Below are 18,685 nucleotides of genomic sequence, written 5' to 3'. Positions count from 1 at the left end.
TCCGAATACTTATGTAAATGTGATATTTCTGTTTTTGTTATGTAATACATTAGCAAAAATTTCTGTTTTTGCTTTGTCATTATTGGATAATGTGTGTAGATTGATGAGGGGAAAAAACAATTTAATCAATTTTAGAATAATGCTGTAACGTAACAAAATGTGGAAAAAGTCAAGGGGTCTGAATACTTTCCAAAGGCACTGTGTGTATGTATGTGTATATATACAGTAGCAGTCAAAAGTTTGGACACACCTACTCATTCCAGGGTTTTTCTTTATTTTTAATATTTTCTACATTGTAGAATAATAGTGAAGACATCAAAACTATGAAATAACACATATGTAATCATGTAGTACCCAAAAAAGTGTTAAACAAATCAAAATATATTATTTCTTTCAGATTCTTCAAATAGCCATCCTTTGCCTTGATGACAGCTTTGCACACTCTTGGCATTCTCTCAACCAGCTTCATGAGGTAGTCACCTGGAATGCATTTCAATTAACAGGCGTACCATATTAGAAGTTAATTTGTGGAATTTCTTTCCTTCTTAATGTGTTTCAGCCAATCAGTTGTGTTGTGACAAGGTAGGGGTGGTATACATAAAAGATAGCCCTATTTAGTAAAATACCAAGTCTATGGCAAGAACAGCTCACATAAGCAAAGAGAAACTACAGTCCATCATTACTTTAAGACATGAAGGTCAGTCAATCCAAAGTTTCTTCAAGTGCAGTCGCACAAACCATCAAGTGCTATGATGAAACTGGCTCTCATGAGGACCGCCACAGGAAAGGAAGACCCAGAGTTACCTCTGCTGCAGAGGATAAGTTCATTAGAGTTACCAGCCTCAGAAATTGCAGCCCAAATAAATGCTTCACAGAGTTCAAGTAACAGACACATCTCAACATTAACTGTTCAGAGGAGACTGTGTGAATCAGGCCTTCGTGGTCGAATTGCTGCAAAGAAACCACTACTAAAGGACACCAATAAGAAGAAGAGACTTGCTTGGACCAAGAAACACGAGCAATGGACCATAGACCGGTGGAAATGTGTCCTTTGGTCTGGAGTCCAAATTTGAGATTTTTGGTTCCAACCACCGTGGCTTTGTGAGAAATGGTGTGGGTGAACGGATGATCTCCGCATGTGTATTTCCCACCGTAAAGCATGGAGGAGGTGTTATGGTGTGGGGGTGCTTTGCTGGTGACACTGTCTGTGATTTATTTAGAATTCAAGGCACACTTAACCAGCATGGCTACCACAGCATTCTGCAGTGATACACCATCCCATCTAGTTTGGGCTTAGTGGGACTATGATTTGTTTTTCAACAGGACAATGGGCTATTTTACCAAGAAGGTGAGTGATGGAGTGCTGCCTCCACAATCCCCCGACCTCAACCAAATTGAGATGGTTTGGGATGAGTCGGACTGCAGAGTGAAGGAAAAGCAGCCAAGAAGTGCTGAGCATATGTGGGAACTCCTTCAAGACTGTTGGAAAAGCATTCCAGGTGAAGCTGGTTGAGAGAATGCCAAGAGGGTGCAAAGCTGTCATCAAGGCAAAGGGTGGCTACTTTGAAGAATCTCAAATTTAAAATATATTTTGATTTGTTTAACTATTTTTTGGTTACTACATGATTCCATATGTGTTATTTCATAGTTTTGATGTCTTCACTATTATTCTACAATGTAGACATTTTTAAAAATTAAGAAAATCCCTTGAATGAGTAGGTGCTCTAAAACTTTTGACTGGTAGTATATATATATATATATATATATATATATATTGTATATAAAAACAAGGATTTTTGTCCATCCTCTTCTGATACAGAATATATCATTATCATGGCACGCATTGTGTAAGAGCAATAGAAGATTGAAATACAATCTTTTTTTTTTTTTTTTTTACAAAAAAAAAAAGGTGTGGTTGGTTCTCCATCCACCCCTGATATAGAATATACCATATTCGTAGTCATAGCATGCTTGGTTCAATAGTTATTGACGAGAGAAAACCGAATATCCAATATAAAATCAATTTTCCCTCGGTCTCTGACCTAGAGGTCCAGATTTTTATGGCAGAATTTAAGCACTCACCCAGGGGATCACTGGATTAAGCCCCAGTCCATCTGTTCCAAGCTTGTGGGAGGCTAAAATAATACTGGTGGTTAAAAAGAAGTGAAACATATTGAGCGGGGGAAAATGTGACCTTTAATCTTTTAGTTTTGTTGTTTTCCATTCGCCTCTGGAAACAGGTGGCGCGTGCTACATCAGACTTTTACCTTCGTCAGTCATTTTAAATTACTTTCGAATTTTAACAAACGTAGGCAAGCACAGTTGATCCAACTATGGCCTATAGATGGCATGCCATAATCAGTTGCAGATACCCAAATACTAAAAACCATCACTCTGACCAATCAGAGCCCTCCTCTGGGTGCACTGGGTTGTTTTTCTTAATGTTTTTTTTCAAGACAAGCGAGTTGAAATTGGCCTTTGCCGTAACTCCATGAATGAATGTTTTTGTAGATAAAGATCTACATTTTAAGTTTGAAAAGCTACACGATTGGAAACTTCATAGTGGAAGGAATGTGACTGGTGTCTTGCAAAGATAGAAAATGTACCTGTGGCGCTTCTCCATCGCCATGATTCTTGGGCTTGTTTGGTATTTTTCGGACTGCGGACAGGTAGTGGCTGAAATCGTTTTGTGTTTACTATTTTGGCCATCAACCCCTAATTTCTTAATAAAGACCGGACGGGAAAGCGCCACTCAAACAGACGATGTGGCTGAAGACAACTCATTTCAGGTAATTTAAGTAGTCCGATGCATTTCATACGATTGACTGTTCAATTGCAGGTGTTATTTTTTCGTCTGTCTTAGAGATCATCATCATCGCTACAATGTAACGCTCGTCATGAGATTCAATGTAACATGGCGTGAGCCATGCACGTTACTTTTGTTTACAAAATGACCCAATGAAACAACCTTATGAATCATGTCAGTGAAAAGTTATTAATACCACCAAACATTTTAATATTTCAACTGATTGTCAGTCTGTGATCTATTACAAATCGTTAGACCATGAACGATAACTGTTGTCAAGTAGTTGTGGTATCAAATTACACTAAACGTATTAATTAAAATGATAATGAAATGTTTTTTTACATGGACCTCCTCATGCCCTATATATAGCTGGTGGAAAATTTCCAATATTTTTGCAAGTGGAAGGGAAAATAAGGTGAGAGTTGAATATACACATTGGCGATGAAAGATGTGCAATGACAACAACCGATAAATAATGGTGTTGCCATACGTAAAGGTGAAGCGCCACCTTCCAGGCACATTACTCTTTGTAGTTTAGCCGGTTTCTTGCTGTGTAAACATGCTATAAGGACGTGTGCCATCTTTCTACTTGGCTTAATCTAGATGGTAAGGAATGAATGATGTCAAAACACTATAATCCCTTCTGAATTGTTTTACAGCAAACACTAAAGGATGAACATTTAGGTTGTGATGTGACTGATACAACAAGCACTGAAGCTGAAACATCACAGGAGACACAGTTTCCCAGTGTGAAGAGGTCTCTTCAGCAAGGTGTGTAATTGTGCTCTGCATGAGCTGATGTCCTTACAGAATTTGCCATTATAAAACATTTTTGTCAATCAGCCTGTCTGGCTTTCTGCCAGGGTGAGAGATTTGTAAAGCAATGTCTATTATTAAGATCTCTTAATAACAAGACAAGGACGAATAACGGAAACATTTTGTGGCGAGATTCTTCCCTTTACCTTAGTGTATGTGGTCAGCCAAATGTAGGACTGTGTTCTGTGCCAGTTGAATAAGACAGCAAATGCGGCTGCAGACATATCTGATGTTACATGATCTGGGAGGGGCTTGGGTATCAAAGATGTTGGGGGAATAGACACACAAAAATAACACCCTTTCAATGTGCTATGCTTTGGAATATGGAAAGCGGGGGTTGTTTTACCAAGTGGTTGTGCATAAAAGAGGAAATGGAACGACTTGGTTTGCATATTTTGTATAAGGCATACTCAGACAGGTTTGGACTGTTTTCTGTCAGGAAGTGGTTTTGACAATCCTGCTAAGATGAACACAGCTCACTTCAAACCGCACAATATGTAGCCTAGCTTATCGCTTGCAATACTCAGGGCTCTTTTAAATGTTTGTTATTTTTGTCCATGGCAGCTGTCTTGCTTTTGTGTTGATTTTGAATGTGTGTTCTCAGTGTTTGAGTGTGCCTACGCCCAGCTAGTCCTGCCCTGGTACTGCGTCCCTGAGCCCTGTGACAGTCAACTCCTGCACCAGGTGCTGTGGAGGGAGTTTGATCAAGTCATCAATCAAGTCATCAGCAGAGGCAAAGACTTTGATGTCTGTGCAGCAAGTGTGGGCTGCATTCGCATCCTGACCCAGCACCTCCATAATGCCAAACAGTCTGATAGGTAATGCGGCTCTCCTGAAGTCACTAGTAGAATACATATTAAGTTGCCGTTCTCCAGCTATATCACTTGCCTGTACTGTTGAAGTGGTTTATGTACCGTAATTTTCGGACTATAAACCGCGCCTTTTTTCCCATTTTTCGACCCTGCGGCTTATATAACGGTGCGGCTAATCTATGGATTTTTACAGCTAACGGCCACTAGAAGACCTCCTAAATCTATGGATTTTACAGGTTACAGTCCACCAACTTTAACTCTATGGGCTCTATGACCGGTCCGCGCCCCCCACCTTTAAGCGGCGGGCTCCAGCAGGAAAAGCTGGAGGCCGGAAAAGAGTGAGACGGGTAGCGCGCAAAAGTAAAAGTGGAACCGAGAGTGGTACGAGAGACAGAACGAGAGCAAGACAGACAGACATTACGAGAGCGAGACAGTTTGTCTCTTTCCCGACAATCCACTCTGTGCACGAACCCTTACATATAGTAATTAAACATTAAAACACCTGCGGCTTATAGTCCAGTGCGGCTTATATATGTACACATCATTCAATATCATTAAATTTAGCTGCTGCGGCTTATACTCCGGTGCGCCTTATAGTGCGGAAAATACGGTATATTTTATTGTTTAGGATAAATCATTATCAATCGAAGTTCTGAACTTCAACCTTTTATTGGGTGTAATGCATGTTTTTGATAGATTTCATGTGACCTAGCTAGGGAACTATGTACGTTTTCACATGTTGGAACAATGACCTGTATTGAGGTGATAGAATTTCTCACTAATACATTTGTAATGCTCTGTCCTAATGTCATTTATCTACATAGTCATTAGTCCAAAAATGGTATTTTTATTAACTTTGTCTCTGTCTGTTTTGCTCGCTCTCTTTCAGAGAACCATTGTTTAGCTCTAGAGGAGAGGAGGTTGAAGTTCTAAGAGTGTTCTCTCAAGCACTGGTGCGAAACTTTTTCCCTCAGTCGCTTTGGGGGCTGGCAGTCAGCCACTGTGCCTTAAATGAGATTGTTGCCTTAAAAGGTAAGCCCCACAACATAGGCCTATCAGTGCCTCAGGTATTCTCTCATCGCTCAACTTTTTGAAAACGAGAACAAATTAGCATCAAACAATTCAGTCATGGATAGAGATTAGAAATACTGCACATACTGTGCTGCAACTAAAATAAGGGCTCTCCTTAGAGGAAAGCTAACACAGGGTGTTATCATTGAAACCTACAGATAATGGTCAGTGGCCTTCAGTGGCTCTGATCACAGGAGTCAGTGAAATGGGTTGAACAATTAAATGTATGGCTTAGTAATAGGAAGGGATTTTACTGTTTACATTCACTTCTATATTCTGCATCTGTAACTTCTATTGGATCTCAATAATGTTCAATGAGTCTTGAAAGTTATCACCAGTTTTTTTTGCCTGTTAGACATGGATAATGGTGGATACTGGAGGTGGCCATTAGTATAAAAGCGAAACAAGTGGAAAGTGTCTCAGTAATTCTGAGACTAAGTGTGTTTGTGTTTTCCCTATGTATGTTGAACATGGCTTTGTCCTACCATGTGACTTTACTCTGTATAGCCCATCACATTGACTTTGTCATCCATGCCCCCAGTGCTGGACCTGCTGGTGCGGTGGCTCTCAGACCCTGACAACCTCAACCAGCTGGTTGTGAGTCAGCTGGATGGAGTGACCCCCATGAGCTCTGTGGAGGAGCTGTGTGATTCTGACTCTATCAGGGCATCTCCAGCCTCCCTGGAGAGCCAGGCCAGTGGAGCGTGAGTGACCCTTTTCTCACCAGGCTGCCTCTCTTTTCTTTAGTAGACACGCTTCAGTGCTGTTAGGGTGTTGTGCCTGAGAACAAGGATAAATCAATTGTGCTTTGGTTTTGTTTAGTGGCCATTTTAGAACACCGGAAGAAACCGAGAATGCTCAAACCGGTGACGGCAAGTCCAAAAAGAAAGGTGTGGGTGTGTCTATTTGAAAATAACTAAGCTAAATTGAAACGGAGTGTGTTTGGCACAAACAACATTAACTGGACCAAAACAAAGTTTATTTAGTTTGTGTCCAGTTGATTCTGTTTGTGCCATGATTTTAATTTTAATTTTTGTATGTTTGTTTTGTTTCCCCTTTGTCTTAAGGTTATTGCAGTTTGCAGTCAACTTGTGACATAATAAAGGCCATGAAAATGTGGAAACTTAGCTAACCGGATATGTGTTGTTTTTCCAGCCAACAAATTGAAGGAAGGCTGGTCTAAATTCCTTGACAAGATGAAATCGAAGAAAGCTAAAAGGAAGACAATGAAGAAAAAGGAGCAGGTGCTGGTGGTCAGAGCCAAGTCCATCCAGGATTGTCCGTCAAACGAAATTGAAGGGAGTAGCCGGGAGGGCTCCATCCAGAGCCAGCAGGACTCCGACAGCGTAAGGACACTGCACCAGATAGAGCAAGTCTGCAGTCAGCACAACACTATTCACTCTTCTCAAATATTTTTTAATATAAAATGTTATAGATTTTATAAATTGTATTTACTATCTTCCAGACAGTACATGTTTTGCCATCTATCCAATAGAAGATAATAAACCAAAAAACACATATTTCTGGATGCCCTCTATGATTCACCCCAAACAATGCTCTATTTATAGTGAGGTTGAAACGTAACACGGCTGACGTTTTATTTTGTAATTGGTTTGGTTCACCAGGTGGATGGTGATCTGGAGAGCTACTTGACCAGTGTTCAAGAAGACATGATGGAATTCAAGCTGTCATATGAGATGTGGCGGGTTGGCCATTGGGCTGTCAGCGTCCCTTGTGTGAGTCACAAATCACACACAAGTCACTGTGGAATGCAACTACTGCTAAATATGAAACTGAGCTTTGTGAAGACATGTCCTTGGTCGTTCTATTATCTGTTCATGTTTGCGCCAGAATTGTGTGTAAAGTAAGATGTTACTGTCTGTAGATGGAGAGGGAAAATGAGGAGATGTGTTTCACAGTTCACCTGGAGGAGAGGGACAACCCTGAGAACCTTCACTGGGATGTGAGGAAGACCCAGACAGACATCATCCATTTCCGCAACCTATGGCAGGTTAGAGACGGATGAAGAGGGAGATTGTATTGTTGCAATTGTGTTCCACAAGGTACCACTTTACTATGTAACCTCATGGCCATTGAAATTAGGTAAAGTCACTATGCTGTTTGGTATTGAATTCAATGTAAAAGGTTTTTGAGAAATGGTACCAATGCATCCAGTTATATATTTGTAGAAGAAGTGTTACCCTTCTTTTCCTGTGTCTCGTGATGACAAAAAAAGCAACGTTGTTGTCAAAACAGACTGCTGTAGGAGTTTGGAATGCATCAGATACTGCACTGTTTAATTTAATTTAACTGGCATAAACGATATCTGACATTTTATGGGATGTTGCACAATTAGATAGACTATTAGCATTTGCAATGTTTTTGAGTGTACAGTCTCTTTTGACACATGTCTCTTTTGCATCCTCAATATGGAGCCATATCATATAATTATATCACACATCATCATTCTTAAATATCTTTCTTTGTAATTTTTCTCTGGTTTGTATATATTTTTATTTTCTTTAGGACTCTGCTAATTTACCCTCCCTATCCGTGTTAGAAGCGAGCACTGAGAGTAACAGCGAGGATTTTAGAGAAGAAGCCAGAACGTCCCTTAAGCTCTTCTTACAGGTACACTGGCACACTTCAGACACAAGCAGAAATGCACATGGTATGATAAAAAAAGAATATCTTAATCCCCATGCCCTCTCCAGGAGCTGGTGTCTGATGCTCTGATGGGCCACACTCAGCCAGTGTTTCAGTTCCTGTGTCCTCTGGACAAGCTGCTGAGTGAAGAGGAGCATGTGGGGGGAGTGTGGGGCCTCCTCAGTGGTCTGGCCTACTTCCTGACTCCAGGCCGAGAGGAAGATGAGGTAGGCATTTTAAAATCATGTTGAGCAGGCCTGCAAGGTCATCTTGTATCATGTCACCACAAATGGCAAATAATGCCCTCTGCTGGTGCATTAAGAAGTCACAGCAGCTGTGAATCTTCAGCAGTCAGTCCGTATTTGTAAAGGTATTGCAATGCACATTGAATTTTTCAGGACACGCACAACACTCTTCAAAGAGGGACCAAACCAGATGATTCCAACACAACCGAGGCTGCAGACCCAACTGCAACTGAGAAGCTGGATGAAAACATTGGCGATACAAGGGATGGCCTGGCCCGAGTCCATTCTATCATCATCTTCCAATGTGATGATTCTCCTTCAGAACCCAGTTCCATTGAGTGCTGCAGAGGTAAAGCGATGGTACCAGTAGAGAAATCAGACTCTTTGGTTAATGCAGACAAAACAGAGGACAAAATAGAGGAATCGGAGAACCCCGTAACTTCTCACCTAAAGATGATGATCAAAGAGCTATCCAGATCAGAGGAGTGTCTGGCCCAAACGAAATCAGACAACCCTGAAGACCAGAGCGACTCTGTATGTAGGCCGCGACATTCCAGTCAAAATGGAGGCTCGCAATGTTACCTCACTGACAGTCCGTCATGGCGTCATTTAGTTGGAAAGTCGGATAAAATGGAGAAACTCACTTTCAAAATGTCAGGAGGGATCCACAGGAGTAAAGGAAAGGACATGGGGAGTCAGTCAAAATTAGAAGACTCACAGTGTTTGAAAAAGGACCAATCCAGCTGGGAGCAAATGGAAGCAACCAAAGCCATTTTTGATTTGTTGAAAGCAATATCTGGTTAGTTCTCACTTCCTAATTTGTTAGAAATTGTAATGTTAGATGTTTATATTTTAATCAGAGTCACCTATACTAGTGTGTAATAATCAGCGCCCTACTTTTCCCTCCAGGTAATTCCATCCTCCTGAACATATTTGATGCGATTCTGAAACCCGTCATGCCGATATTGAAAAAGTAAGAGGTGAAATATTCTCCCATTTTCCACTGCAGTCCTGGTTCGTCATACTGACAGAATAATAGGATGACCTACATTTGGCCTTTTGAGAATCCCAGCATTAACTTTTGATAATCTCTTTTAGGAAAGTGAACAGCTTCTTGAATAAGATTAACCCAACGGAAGCCCAGATGGCCTCCTATATCGACAACCTATGTGAGAAACAGTGGCCTGAGGGCTCGCCAGAGGTGACCAAACCCAAACCCAATCGCAGCAGTGAGGAGAAGAATGAGACCAAAGACCGAGCTCACCACCTCATCAATGCCAGATGTACAGGATCTACCCTGTTTTTCACTCTCATCAGCACAGCTTCTAGAGTTATGCTTTTCATTCTAAGACGGAAATGCGTGAAGTGTCACAGTTCACTAACATCATGTTCTCATTATAGATTCAAACTATTTAATCTTGAAGAAGACCGATATGGAGACCGTGTTTAAGCTCTTCCAGGACTGTGAAGAAAACAAGAAGCTGGTCTATGTGAGTATCTAGCCTCTTGAGTTTCTGTGGAGAGCACTGGAAGAGAGAACTCTGGTGTCAATATGTCAATGTCCTCTCATCAATGTTGCAGTGCTGGCTCTCTATTTGATGTCTGTCAAATGTCATAAAAATAGATGTCTAGACTTTCTTGTACAGTTTGTAGAAACATTGACTAAACTTTTGCTTCACTTTATTTTCAATAGATGCTGCTTTCATTCCTATTGAGAGAGCTTCTGCCGGGGGAGGAGGCTCTTAACGTGAGTGCCGTAACCCTGCAGAAAGTCAACGGCAACTAACTCATTTTAAGATGTTCTCAGGTGAATCATGCTTTTAAATGAACTTTAGTTCAGTGAACTGTAGTTCTGATGTTTTAGAAAATTAAACTATTTATTTGATTGGTTGTCATGCCTTACAACAGTCCCATTTAAGTATTTAAGTCTACACTTGGTTGGAGTATTATAATAAAGAACGCTAATGATACATTTCCAGGAAAGTATATTTTACCTCATGCATTAAACATGCTGTGAATCATGCCTATTATTTCAAATGTATCATATGTTGACTATTAAATAAGTTGATAATGTGTTATGTATTTGGCAACATCAGCACACTAACGTGAAGTTATTTAAGTTAAAATATCCTCTACCAGTGTAGAAAATAGAAGCATTTGCTATCGAGATGGTAACGATGTACTCCATTGTCAAACTCAGAGGGGGCATAAATGTACTTTTATTTCGATGGTTTGAGTTGATTTCACTGGTAGGGACACACAGAGCACTTTGAATAAAATGTTTTGTCCTAAAGGTTTTTGAGCACTTTGAGCACTTTCATAGTTGAAAGATGTGTGGGGAGATGTGTTTAAACAAGAAGCATTTGATGAAAGCTGTTCATATTTTATGGCATTGGGTTCTGGGAATTTCTAGTAATTACACACACATGCCTTTTTTTCTAAAAGAAAGCTTGCAAAGACACAATGTGACAATTGGGTGTTGATGTTCAAAAATTAAGTGCCTTATTAATAAAGCAATTTTATATAAATTAGATTTTCCTTGCTTCTTTGGCTGCATTTACACAGGCAGCCCAATTCTGATCTTTTTTCACTAATTGGCCTTTTGACCAATCAGATCAGCTCTGAAAAAGAGCTGATATGAAAATATCTGATATGATTGGTTGTAAGACCAATTCATGGCAAAAATATCAGAATTGGGCTGCCTGTGTAAATGCAGCCTCAGACATATGCCTGTTATGCTTTAGATTGTGTGGTAGGTATATTCTCTCTTCTGAATATGGATTCTTCCAGTCCTGCCATATGGGATTAATTAGTTTTAACGACTTTCTCCATGTTGAGCATTTTTACTGTTCACAGACAACAACAAAAAATATAATTAGTTTGCTAGTTAGACTTTAAAGTAATTGTTCAGAGTTTCCAGATGTCTATGAAATAGAACCTTACAATATGAGTGAAATGTAAATAGTTTTCCTTCACCAAAAATTTTAAAGTAGGTTAAAAGGCAGCTTTTCAGTGTTGGAATGGCGTGGACGTACCCCAACAACAGAATGGTGTGGGTGTATACCGGTCATAAGAAATATTAACGCATGTAGACCGCTGATTGGCCAGCTCATCCTCCTCAGGAGGATGACATCATCCTCTGAGTAAATAGCAAGCATTTATTTAAACTGTCTGTTTCAGATACAAGTTTGAGGTAGGGTCTTTCTAAAGTGTTTTTTCTCTCCAATTTATGCTTTGGCCACATATGAGTATAGGATGAGTCAACAACATTATTTGGGTATGAGTTAACACAATTTAAACTTTTAAAAGTAAGATTTTCACTGGACAGTTTTTTTTAAAGCCCCCATGCAGTCTTTTTAAATGTACTTTTAAATCATCACTGTATGTCCATGAAAATAACTCCAAATATATAATTTATCTTATTAACTTTAAATATATTTACATACACAACCCTGCCTTTGAATGGCTGGTCATGGCTCACATCAACACCATTATCCCAGAAACCCTAGACCCACTCCAATTTGCATACCGCCCCAACAGATCCACAGATGATGCAATCTCTTTTGCACTCCACAATGCCCTTTCCCACCTGGACAAGAGGAACACGTACGTGAGAATGCTATTCATTGACTACAGCTCAGCATTCAACACCATAGTGCCCTCAAAGCTCATCACTAAGCTAAGGATCCTGGGACTAAACACCTCCCTCTGCAACTGGATCCTGGACTTCCTGATGGGCCGCCCCCAGGTGGTAAGGGTAGGTAACAACACATCTGCCACACTGATCCTCAACACGGGGGCCCCTCAGGGGTGCATGCTCAGTAACCCTCCTGTACTCCCTGTTCACCCATGACTGCATGGCCAGGCACGATTCCAACACCATCATTAAGTTTGCCGACGACACAACAGTGGTAGGCCTGATCACCAACAACGATGAGACAGCCTACAGGGAGGAGGTCAGACACCTGGCCGTGTGGTGGCAGGATAACAACCTCTCCCTCAACGTGACCAAGACAAAGGAGATGATTGTGGACTACAGGATTTTTTTAAATCATCGACAGGGCTGTAGTGGAACAGGTTGAGAGCTTCAAGTTCCTTGGTGTCCACATCACCAACGAACTATCATGGTCCAAACACACCAAGACAGTTGTGAAGAGGGCACGACAAAGCCTATTCCCCCTCAGGAGACTGAAAAGATTTGGCATGGGTCCTCAGATCCTCAAAAAATTATACAGCTGCACCATCGAGAGCATCCTGACTGGTTGCATCACCGCCTGGTATGGCAACTGCTCGGCCTCCGACCGCAAGGCACTACAGAATGTAGTGCGTATGGCCCAGTACATCACTGGGGCCAAGCTTCCTGCCATCCAGGACCTCTATACCAGGCGGTGTCAGAGGAAGGCCCTCAAAATTGTCAAAGACTCCAGCCACCCTAGTCATAGACTGTTCTCTCTACTACCTTACGGAAAGCGGTACCGGAGTGCCAAGTCTAGGTCCAAAAGACTTCTCAACAGCTTCTACCCCCAAGCCATAAGACTGCTGAAAAGCTAATCATGGCTACCCAGACTATTTGTGGTCCTCTGCAGCTCAGCTGGTAGAGCACGGCGTTTGTAACGCTAAGGTAGTGGGTTCGATCCCCGGGACCACCCATACACAAAAAAAAAATGTATGCACGCATGACTGTAAGTCGCTTTGGATAAAAGCGTCTGCTAAATGGCATATTATTAATATTATTATTTGCACTGCCCCCCACCCCATCTTTTTACGCTGCTGCTACTCTGTTAATTATTTATGCATAGTCACTTTAACTCTACCCACATGTACATATTACCTCAACTACCTCAACTAGCCGGTGCCCCCGCACATTGACTCTGCACCGATACCCCCCTGTATATATAGCCTCCCTACTGTTATTTTACTTCTGCTCTTTTTTTCTCAACACTTTTTTGTTGTTTTATTTTACTTTTCTATAAAAAAATAAATGCATTGTTGGTTAAGGGCTGTAAGTAAGCATTTCACTGTAATGTCTACACCTGTTGTATTCGGCGCATGTGGCCAATACATTTTGATTTGATTTGATTTGATTGGCGGATAGGATCGTCTAGACCAGGGTTTCCCAAACTCTGTCCTGGGCCCCCACCTGCATGCAAGTTTTGGTTTTTGCCCTAGCGCTACACAGCTGATTCAAATAACCAACTCATCAAGCTTGGATTCTTTTAATCAGCTTTGTAGTGCTAGGGCAAAAACCAAAACGTGCACCCAGGAGTGGTCACAGGACCGAGTTTGGGAAACCCTGCTCTGAGTTTGGGAAACCTTTTTTGGTTACTGTACCCCAAATCACATTTGCTCTGTCTGGAGAACCCACAAAGTACCACCTCATGTGCATTTTACCAGTAGGCCTATGGTCACTCTTATGAGTTTTCCCAAGTACCCCTTGTGGATAGCACAAGTACCCCAGGTTGGGAACCACTGCTCTAAAGCCTACCCCGCTTACCCCATCAAAGAAGGAGGATACATATGCAAATAAAAGATGACTGGTCATTGGTCAGAATAATCAGATCAGATTGTGATGTCATGCTGTGGACCAAAAACTACACCCCACCGGAACCGGCTGAAATTCCAGGTGTTTTTTATCTCTCAAAAAGCTCTTACACTAAAAGGGCATTATCAAAATGTTCACAATTTCATAGTGTTATTTCGACCTCATAGTGTGGAAAAACAGGAAATCACGGTGTTGACTGCACTGCCCCTTTAAAGCTATGCCTAATGATGATACCCAAGAGTAATATTGATCTAGCAACTCTATTCAAGCCAGTCAGTGTTGTTTTGAATATCTTTTTTTTTTTAATTAGTAGGTATTTGAAAATACAACAAATACTTCTGTCTTATACAGCTTCTTTATTTGATAGCACGTACTGTAGGCCTCAGAGTATCATCGTGTTTAGTGCTCCTTTGCTCTGCTGAATGCTATTCCTCAGTTTCCCTCCAACACAGTAGGTGGCAGCATTGTTGGTGGCGCGCTCACCAGTGTGTCTGTTTAATCGAAGATGGCTGCGCCCTGAGCATTCGTTACAACGTGAAGGTGCTTCTGCTTTGAACATTGAATAACGGACAGGTATGGTACAAGTTACAATTTGTTACTTACATTTAAGTTTTTCTATTTCGTCATCTCTTTTTAATGTGTAGATTTATTTAGCTAGCTTGTTTCAGTCGTGCGATTGCTAGTTAGTTCCTATTCTGCAATGTAGCCAGCACGAGCTGACACCAACTTGCAAAGGGTATTAACTAAATGTATGAGTGTCTTTGCACTAATGCTCAAACCAGTATTTCCCACGTTATGCGTCTTTCTATTGTTACAGGCTTTGGTTTTTCCATTTATGTTTTCAGGTTGGGCGCACCGATTCGTATCACTTCGTTGCCATCTCGTTAGTGGGAAGGTGTTTCACCTGTGCTGGCCCAGGTGCTATTTAAGAGTGGCTGGCCAGTGCACCAGTTGTCTTGAGAGATGTGGAGGGTCAACACCTTTTTAAGTTGGCTCTCCCTATTTGATTTCTAGAAAAACATTCCTTTGTCTGATCTTCCCTTTTTTCCCGTTTTGCTCCACTTTTTTGGTTTGTTCCTGTCTTAAGTTTGGTGTGGGTTTTAATTTTGTTTGCCTGTTAGTAGGCCCATTTAGTGGGCGCCAGTGGCGGCTCCTGAAAAAATTCTCAGGGGGGGCAATTTTTCTGATGATTTAGGTGACCTACACACATTTTAAAAAAGATATGTCCAGCAACAACATGAAGACAGGGGCAGCATATAAGTCAATACCAGAAGCATTTATTGACTGATCTCAAAAGTGTTGGCTTACAAAAGCAAAATAAGTTATCACAGTAAAAATAATCAAGGGTGTTCTTTCACATTCCTCAACACTGCATAAACAATATGCATTTCCATAAAAAGTCCAAGAAAAATACCAGGGTTGGTGGAGCCCTCAGTTTCATCTTTGCCTCGCAAAGCTAACTCAAACACTCCGCAAAACTTCACACACTGGATTAGCCGGCTGAGGATGTGGCGGTTCTTGCTAACCTCATCGTTGTGGCGGCGGACAGCTAGCCTGTATCCCTCATCCAGTTGAGTGGCAATGTTCACTCTCCCCAAAGCAGACAATCTCAAACAGCTATCCATGTGGGTCTTTGACAGCTCATGTTTCTTAATCTTTTCTGAAAGATGGTGCATGTCCGTTACACCAGTCGCTGTCCAAGCGGTGCTGTCTGCCGTGCCGCCTTCAGGGTGAAAGAGTAAGCAGGGGTAGCAGAAGACTGCATTAGCTACATCGCAGCCTGCTAGCCAGGTTTTTCATTCGTACCAATTTTTGGAAAAGCCTCGGGTGTAGGACTTTCCCCCTTTAGTAGAAACCTGTTGAATTATTAAATTTGGTCTGGGAGGTCCTAATTGTTTCGTTGCCAATTTATCTTGATTTGTTCGCCGACAAAAAGGAACTTCTTTCAAAGAGACAATCGAGTTGCACTGAACGCTAGCCATCTTGACAGTAGTACGTGAATTGATTGACGCTGCTACCCGCTCTTTTCTTAGTTACGTTCATGGTTATGTTACGTATGACGAAAGCGCGTAAGTGCAAGCCCTCCCGGAACCCATAGAGATTGTATTGAAAGCTCTGATATTTGAAAAAAAAAGATTTTACATGAGAGTCTATGAGAGACTTCTGGGGTGATTTTCAACCTGACTGAAATCGCCCCAAAAGGGGCGGGGCCATTTGAAGCACGACTTTAGCCTGATTGGACATTTAGTGGCAGATCAGACGTCTAGATTAGAACACTGATAACTACTGTTGCCGTGATATAATTGATTAGAAAAAAAATCCCTTCCTTTTCCCGTTTGGCAGTGCGTCGCCCATATCGCCCTAATGAGCACACCGCCCCTGGTGGGCGCTCATAGCGGATATCTTTTAGGTTCCAGTTGTTGCTATTCAACTTTCAGTGGACACCCCCATGAGTGTCTTTTCAGAACCCCTCCTAAAACCCCACCTGTTTCATTTTGGTGGTTGTCAGTGACTCTTTGTTAGTCCCTCCCTTCTGTTTGAGCGACATTATTTGGTTTTCTTGCGGGGGAACGTAACACTATGGTTGGTATCTTGTGCAGGCCATGGAATTGCAGGACCACAGTGTTTCAGTTGACAGTGGTCCACAAATGCATTGGTGAGTAGCTAGGTAGCCCATTCATAGACGCTAACTACCTAACATGCTGACCAGACTACCTGCGTTGTGTGCGCGAACATTGCAAAATAAATGTACACGTTATTCATTCATTTCATCCAAACTGCTTGCGCGTCAATGGGCGTCTGCGTAGCCACACTCTAAAAGAGGAAGAGGTTCTAAAGAGGATCGAGGTCCAAACTCAATCCAGTTGTTCATCAATGAGGTTTAATGGCGGTTGCATTACCCCCACCAACTATACAGGGGTATAAATACCTTATACTTTGTGTGGAAAAGTGGCGTTAACAAAAACAAATAACCTACCATCTAACCCTACACTCAATTATAAACCTACCACCCTATTCCACTATTTAAACCAATCTAGTCCTACCTCAGGCCAACGGCCTGGAAGGATGGGACACCACCACTCAACACACCCTGTAACTCTTCTGTCGAACCTTGTACACCCAAATACTTCTATGCAGCTGCCACCACAACATCTATTTTCTGCGACTTACGATCCATCCCTGCGGTACAGTTGATAACCATTGCTATGAATGCTAAAAGCCAATCTTACTGAAGCATATATCACTCATTGCTCTATCCCTCTGTACTCGCACATATCTATTACTCACACGAATCCTCTCAGGATCCCTTCCCCTTGACCCATCTTCCTATACTTTCTTCATTGCCTCAGCATACGACACTACTAACCCTGGTAAACTCAACCTGCCTCTCGCACCGGACATTTCTGATCCCCAGCCACACATACTGCTTCTTTCCCCAATACTACACATTCTGTTGACTCATGCCCTTCTGCACACTTCTCACACCTAGGAACCTCCCTCCTACACTCCCATAAGCTTGACACCTGTAACAATGTAATGGATTTGGGACAAAAGCTAATACGGGATAACTGAAATATCCTAACATCACTTTGTCTGGCAAAGACTCAACATCAAAACTCAAAAGAACAGAATAACTCTTCTGTTTCACAACTCGCGCCACCCTTTCTGCGTCGCACCAAACGACGAGCTTCACAAACACTGGGAATCTTTCCCTTCTGTTGGTCTACTTTCACATTTACCGCTACCCCTGTAATCACGCCTTTCAATGGCACCCTTTTGAGAGCAAAACAAGTTACAGCTATTGTCCCCATTCGTGTGGTGCGGAGCGCCTGCTCCCTCTGACTGGCAGAAATGCAAACAATTATCACAAGACCACTTTGGGTTACCTTCACCGATTCCACAGCACCGAACGCCGTTTTCACCCACCCTGAAACCACATATGGATCAGCCAAAAAGCAGGTGTCCACTTTATCAAAAAATTTCTATCCTACCATCAGACTCCAAGAACTTCACCACACCTTCCACCTCCAGTAATTTGCCCTCATTCACTTCCATTTCGCCTCCAGACCTCGATCCGGTGTACAGCTCACTCTTTCTACCATTCTTCAACAAACCATCTCCCTTTTTTCCTCTGTCTTCAACCGATTTCAAGCTCACCCTCTTTCACTCTCTTCGACCTTCTCCATCTCTCCATTCCTCCTCCGTATTCCAAGTTTACGTCTCCTTATGATGATATTGCCCTTCTCCTAACATAGATCTCGCTCTTGCCCTCTCAATGGACCTTGCCCTTTCTGGTGTTTTGGTTAATTGCTCCTCCAGTCCAGTTGGTGGCGGTAATGCACATTAAAGTTGGTTGCCAACTGCTATGTAAAATCCAGAGGAAGAAAAAGAACGACAAACACAGATTTGATTTATTATTAACCCATCCACCATCCCCCTCTTCGGAGGACACATATCTTGTTTGTTTTTTACAGCTTTTCTGCTACATATGCATACACATTTTACATACATGGTACTTTTATACAAAGCAATCACATAACAATAATACATTACCAAAGATAAAATAAATTAGGCCACTAAATCTATGGATTTCACATCACTGGGAATACAGATATGCATCTGTTGGTCACAGATACCTTTAAAAAATGGTAGGGGCATGGATCAGAAACCAGTCAGTATCTGGTTTGACCACCATTTGCCTCATGCGGCGCGACACATCTCCTTTGCAAAGAGTTGATTGTGGCCT

At 41.7% G+C, this 18,685-nt stretch overlaps 2 protein-coding genes across 2 annotated transcripts in view; both read left to right on the top strand.

Annotated features, from left to right (window-relative positions):
- The first annotated feature begins 2,200 nt into the window (after window positions 1–2,200).
- On the top strand, window positions 2,201–10,920 carry si:rp71-46j2.7. Its single transcript, XM_041852519.2, has 16 exons — window positions 2,201–2,789; window positions 3,466–3,577; window positions 4,227–4,440; window positions 5,324–5,466; window positions 6,047–6,209; window positions 6,328–6,395; window positions 6,661–6,851; window positions 7,131–7,241; window positions 7,391–7,516; window positions 8,032–8,136; window positions 8,220–8,378; window positions 8,550–9,195; window positions 9,306–9,369; window positions 9,495–9,679; window positions 9,798–9,886; window positions 10,090–10,920. Exons 1-16 carry the CDS (start codon window positions 2,601–2,603, stop codon window positions 10,180–10,182), a joined length of 2,658 nt encoding a protein of 885 aa, XP_041708453.2. The 5' UTR covers window positions 2,201–2,600; the 3' UTR covers window positions 10,183–10,920.
- A 3,488-nt stretch (window positions 10,921–14,408) lies between these two features.
- LOC121542897 (39S ribosomal protein L11, mitochondrial) overlaps window positions 14,409–18,685 on the top strand; it is a 49,611-nt gene continuing 45,334 nt past the window's right edge. Inside the window, exon 1 of the mRNA XM_041852506.2 lies at window positions 14,409–14,511. The gene's annotated coding sequence lies outside the window, so the exon portion shown is untranslated. The remainder of the gene's footprint in view (window positions 14,512–18,685) is intronic.

The sequence above is a fragment of the Coregonus clupeaformis genome, chromosome 3, assembly GCF_020615455.1.
Source record: "Coregonus clupeaformis isolate EN_2021a chromosome 3, ASM2061545v1, whole genome shotgun sequence".
Taxonomy (NCBI): domain Eukaryota; kingdom Metazoa; phylum Chordata; class Actinopteri; order Salmoniformes; family Salmonidae; genus Coregonus; species Coregonus clupeaformis.
The sequence above is the reverse complement of the archived record's forward strand: the minus strand, read 5'-3'. Positions and strand labels throughout refer to the sequence as shown.

What these genes read in the sequence shown, in the direction of transcription:
- si:rp71-46j2.7 (XM_041852519.2), top strand. Translation starts at nt 2,601, where the DNA reads ATGTACCTGTGGCGCTTCTCCATCGCCATGATTCTTGGGCTTGTTTGG. An exon ending in CGGCAAGTCCAAAAAGAAAG is followed by an intron (nt 6,396 to 6,660) that starts GTGTGGGTGTGT and finishes TTGTTTTTCCAG; the next exon opens with CCAACAAATTGAAGGAAGGC. An exon ending in CCACCTCATCAATGCCAGAT is followed by an intron (nt 9,680 to 9,797) that starts GTACAGGATCTA and finishes TTCTCATTATAG; the next exon opens with ATTCAAACTATTTAATCTTG.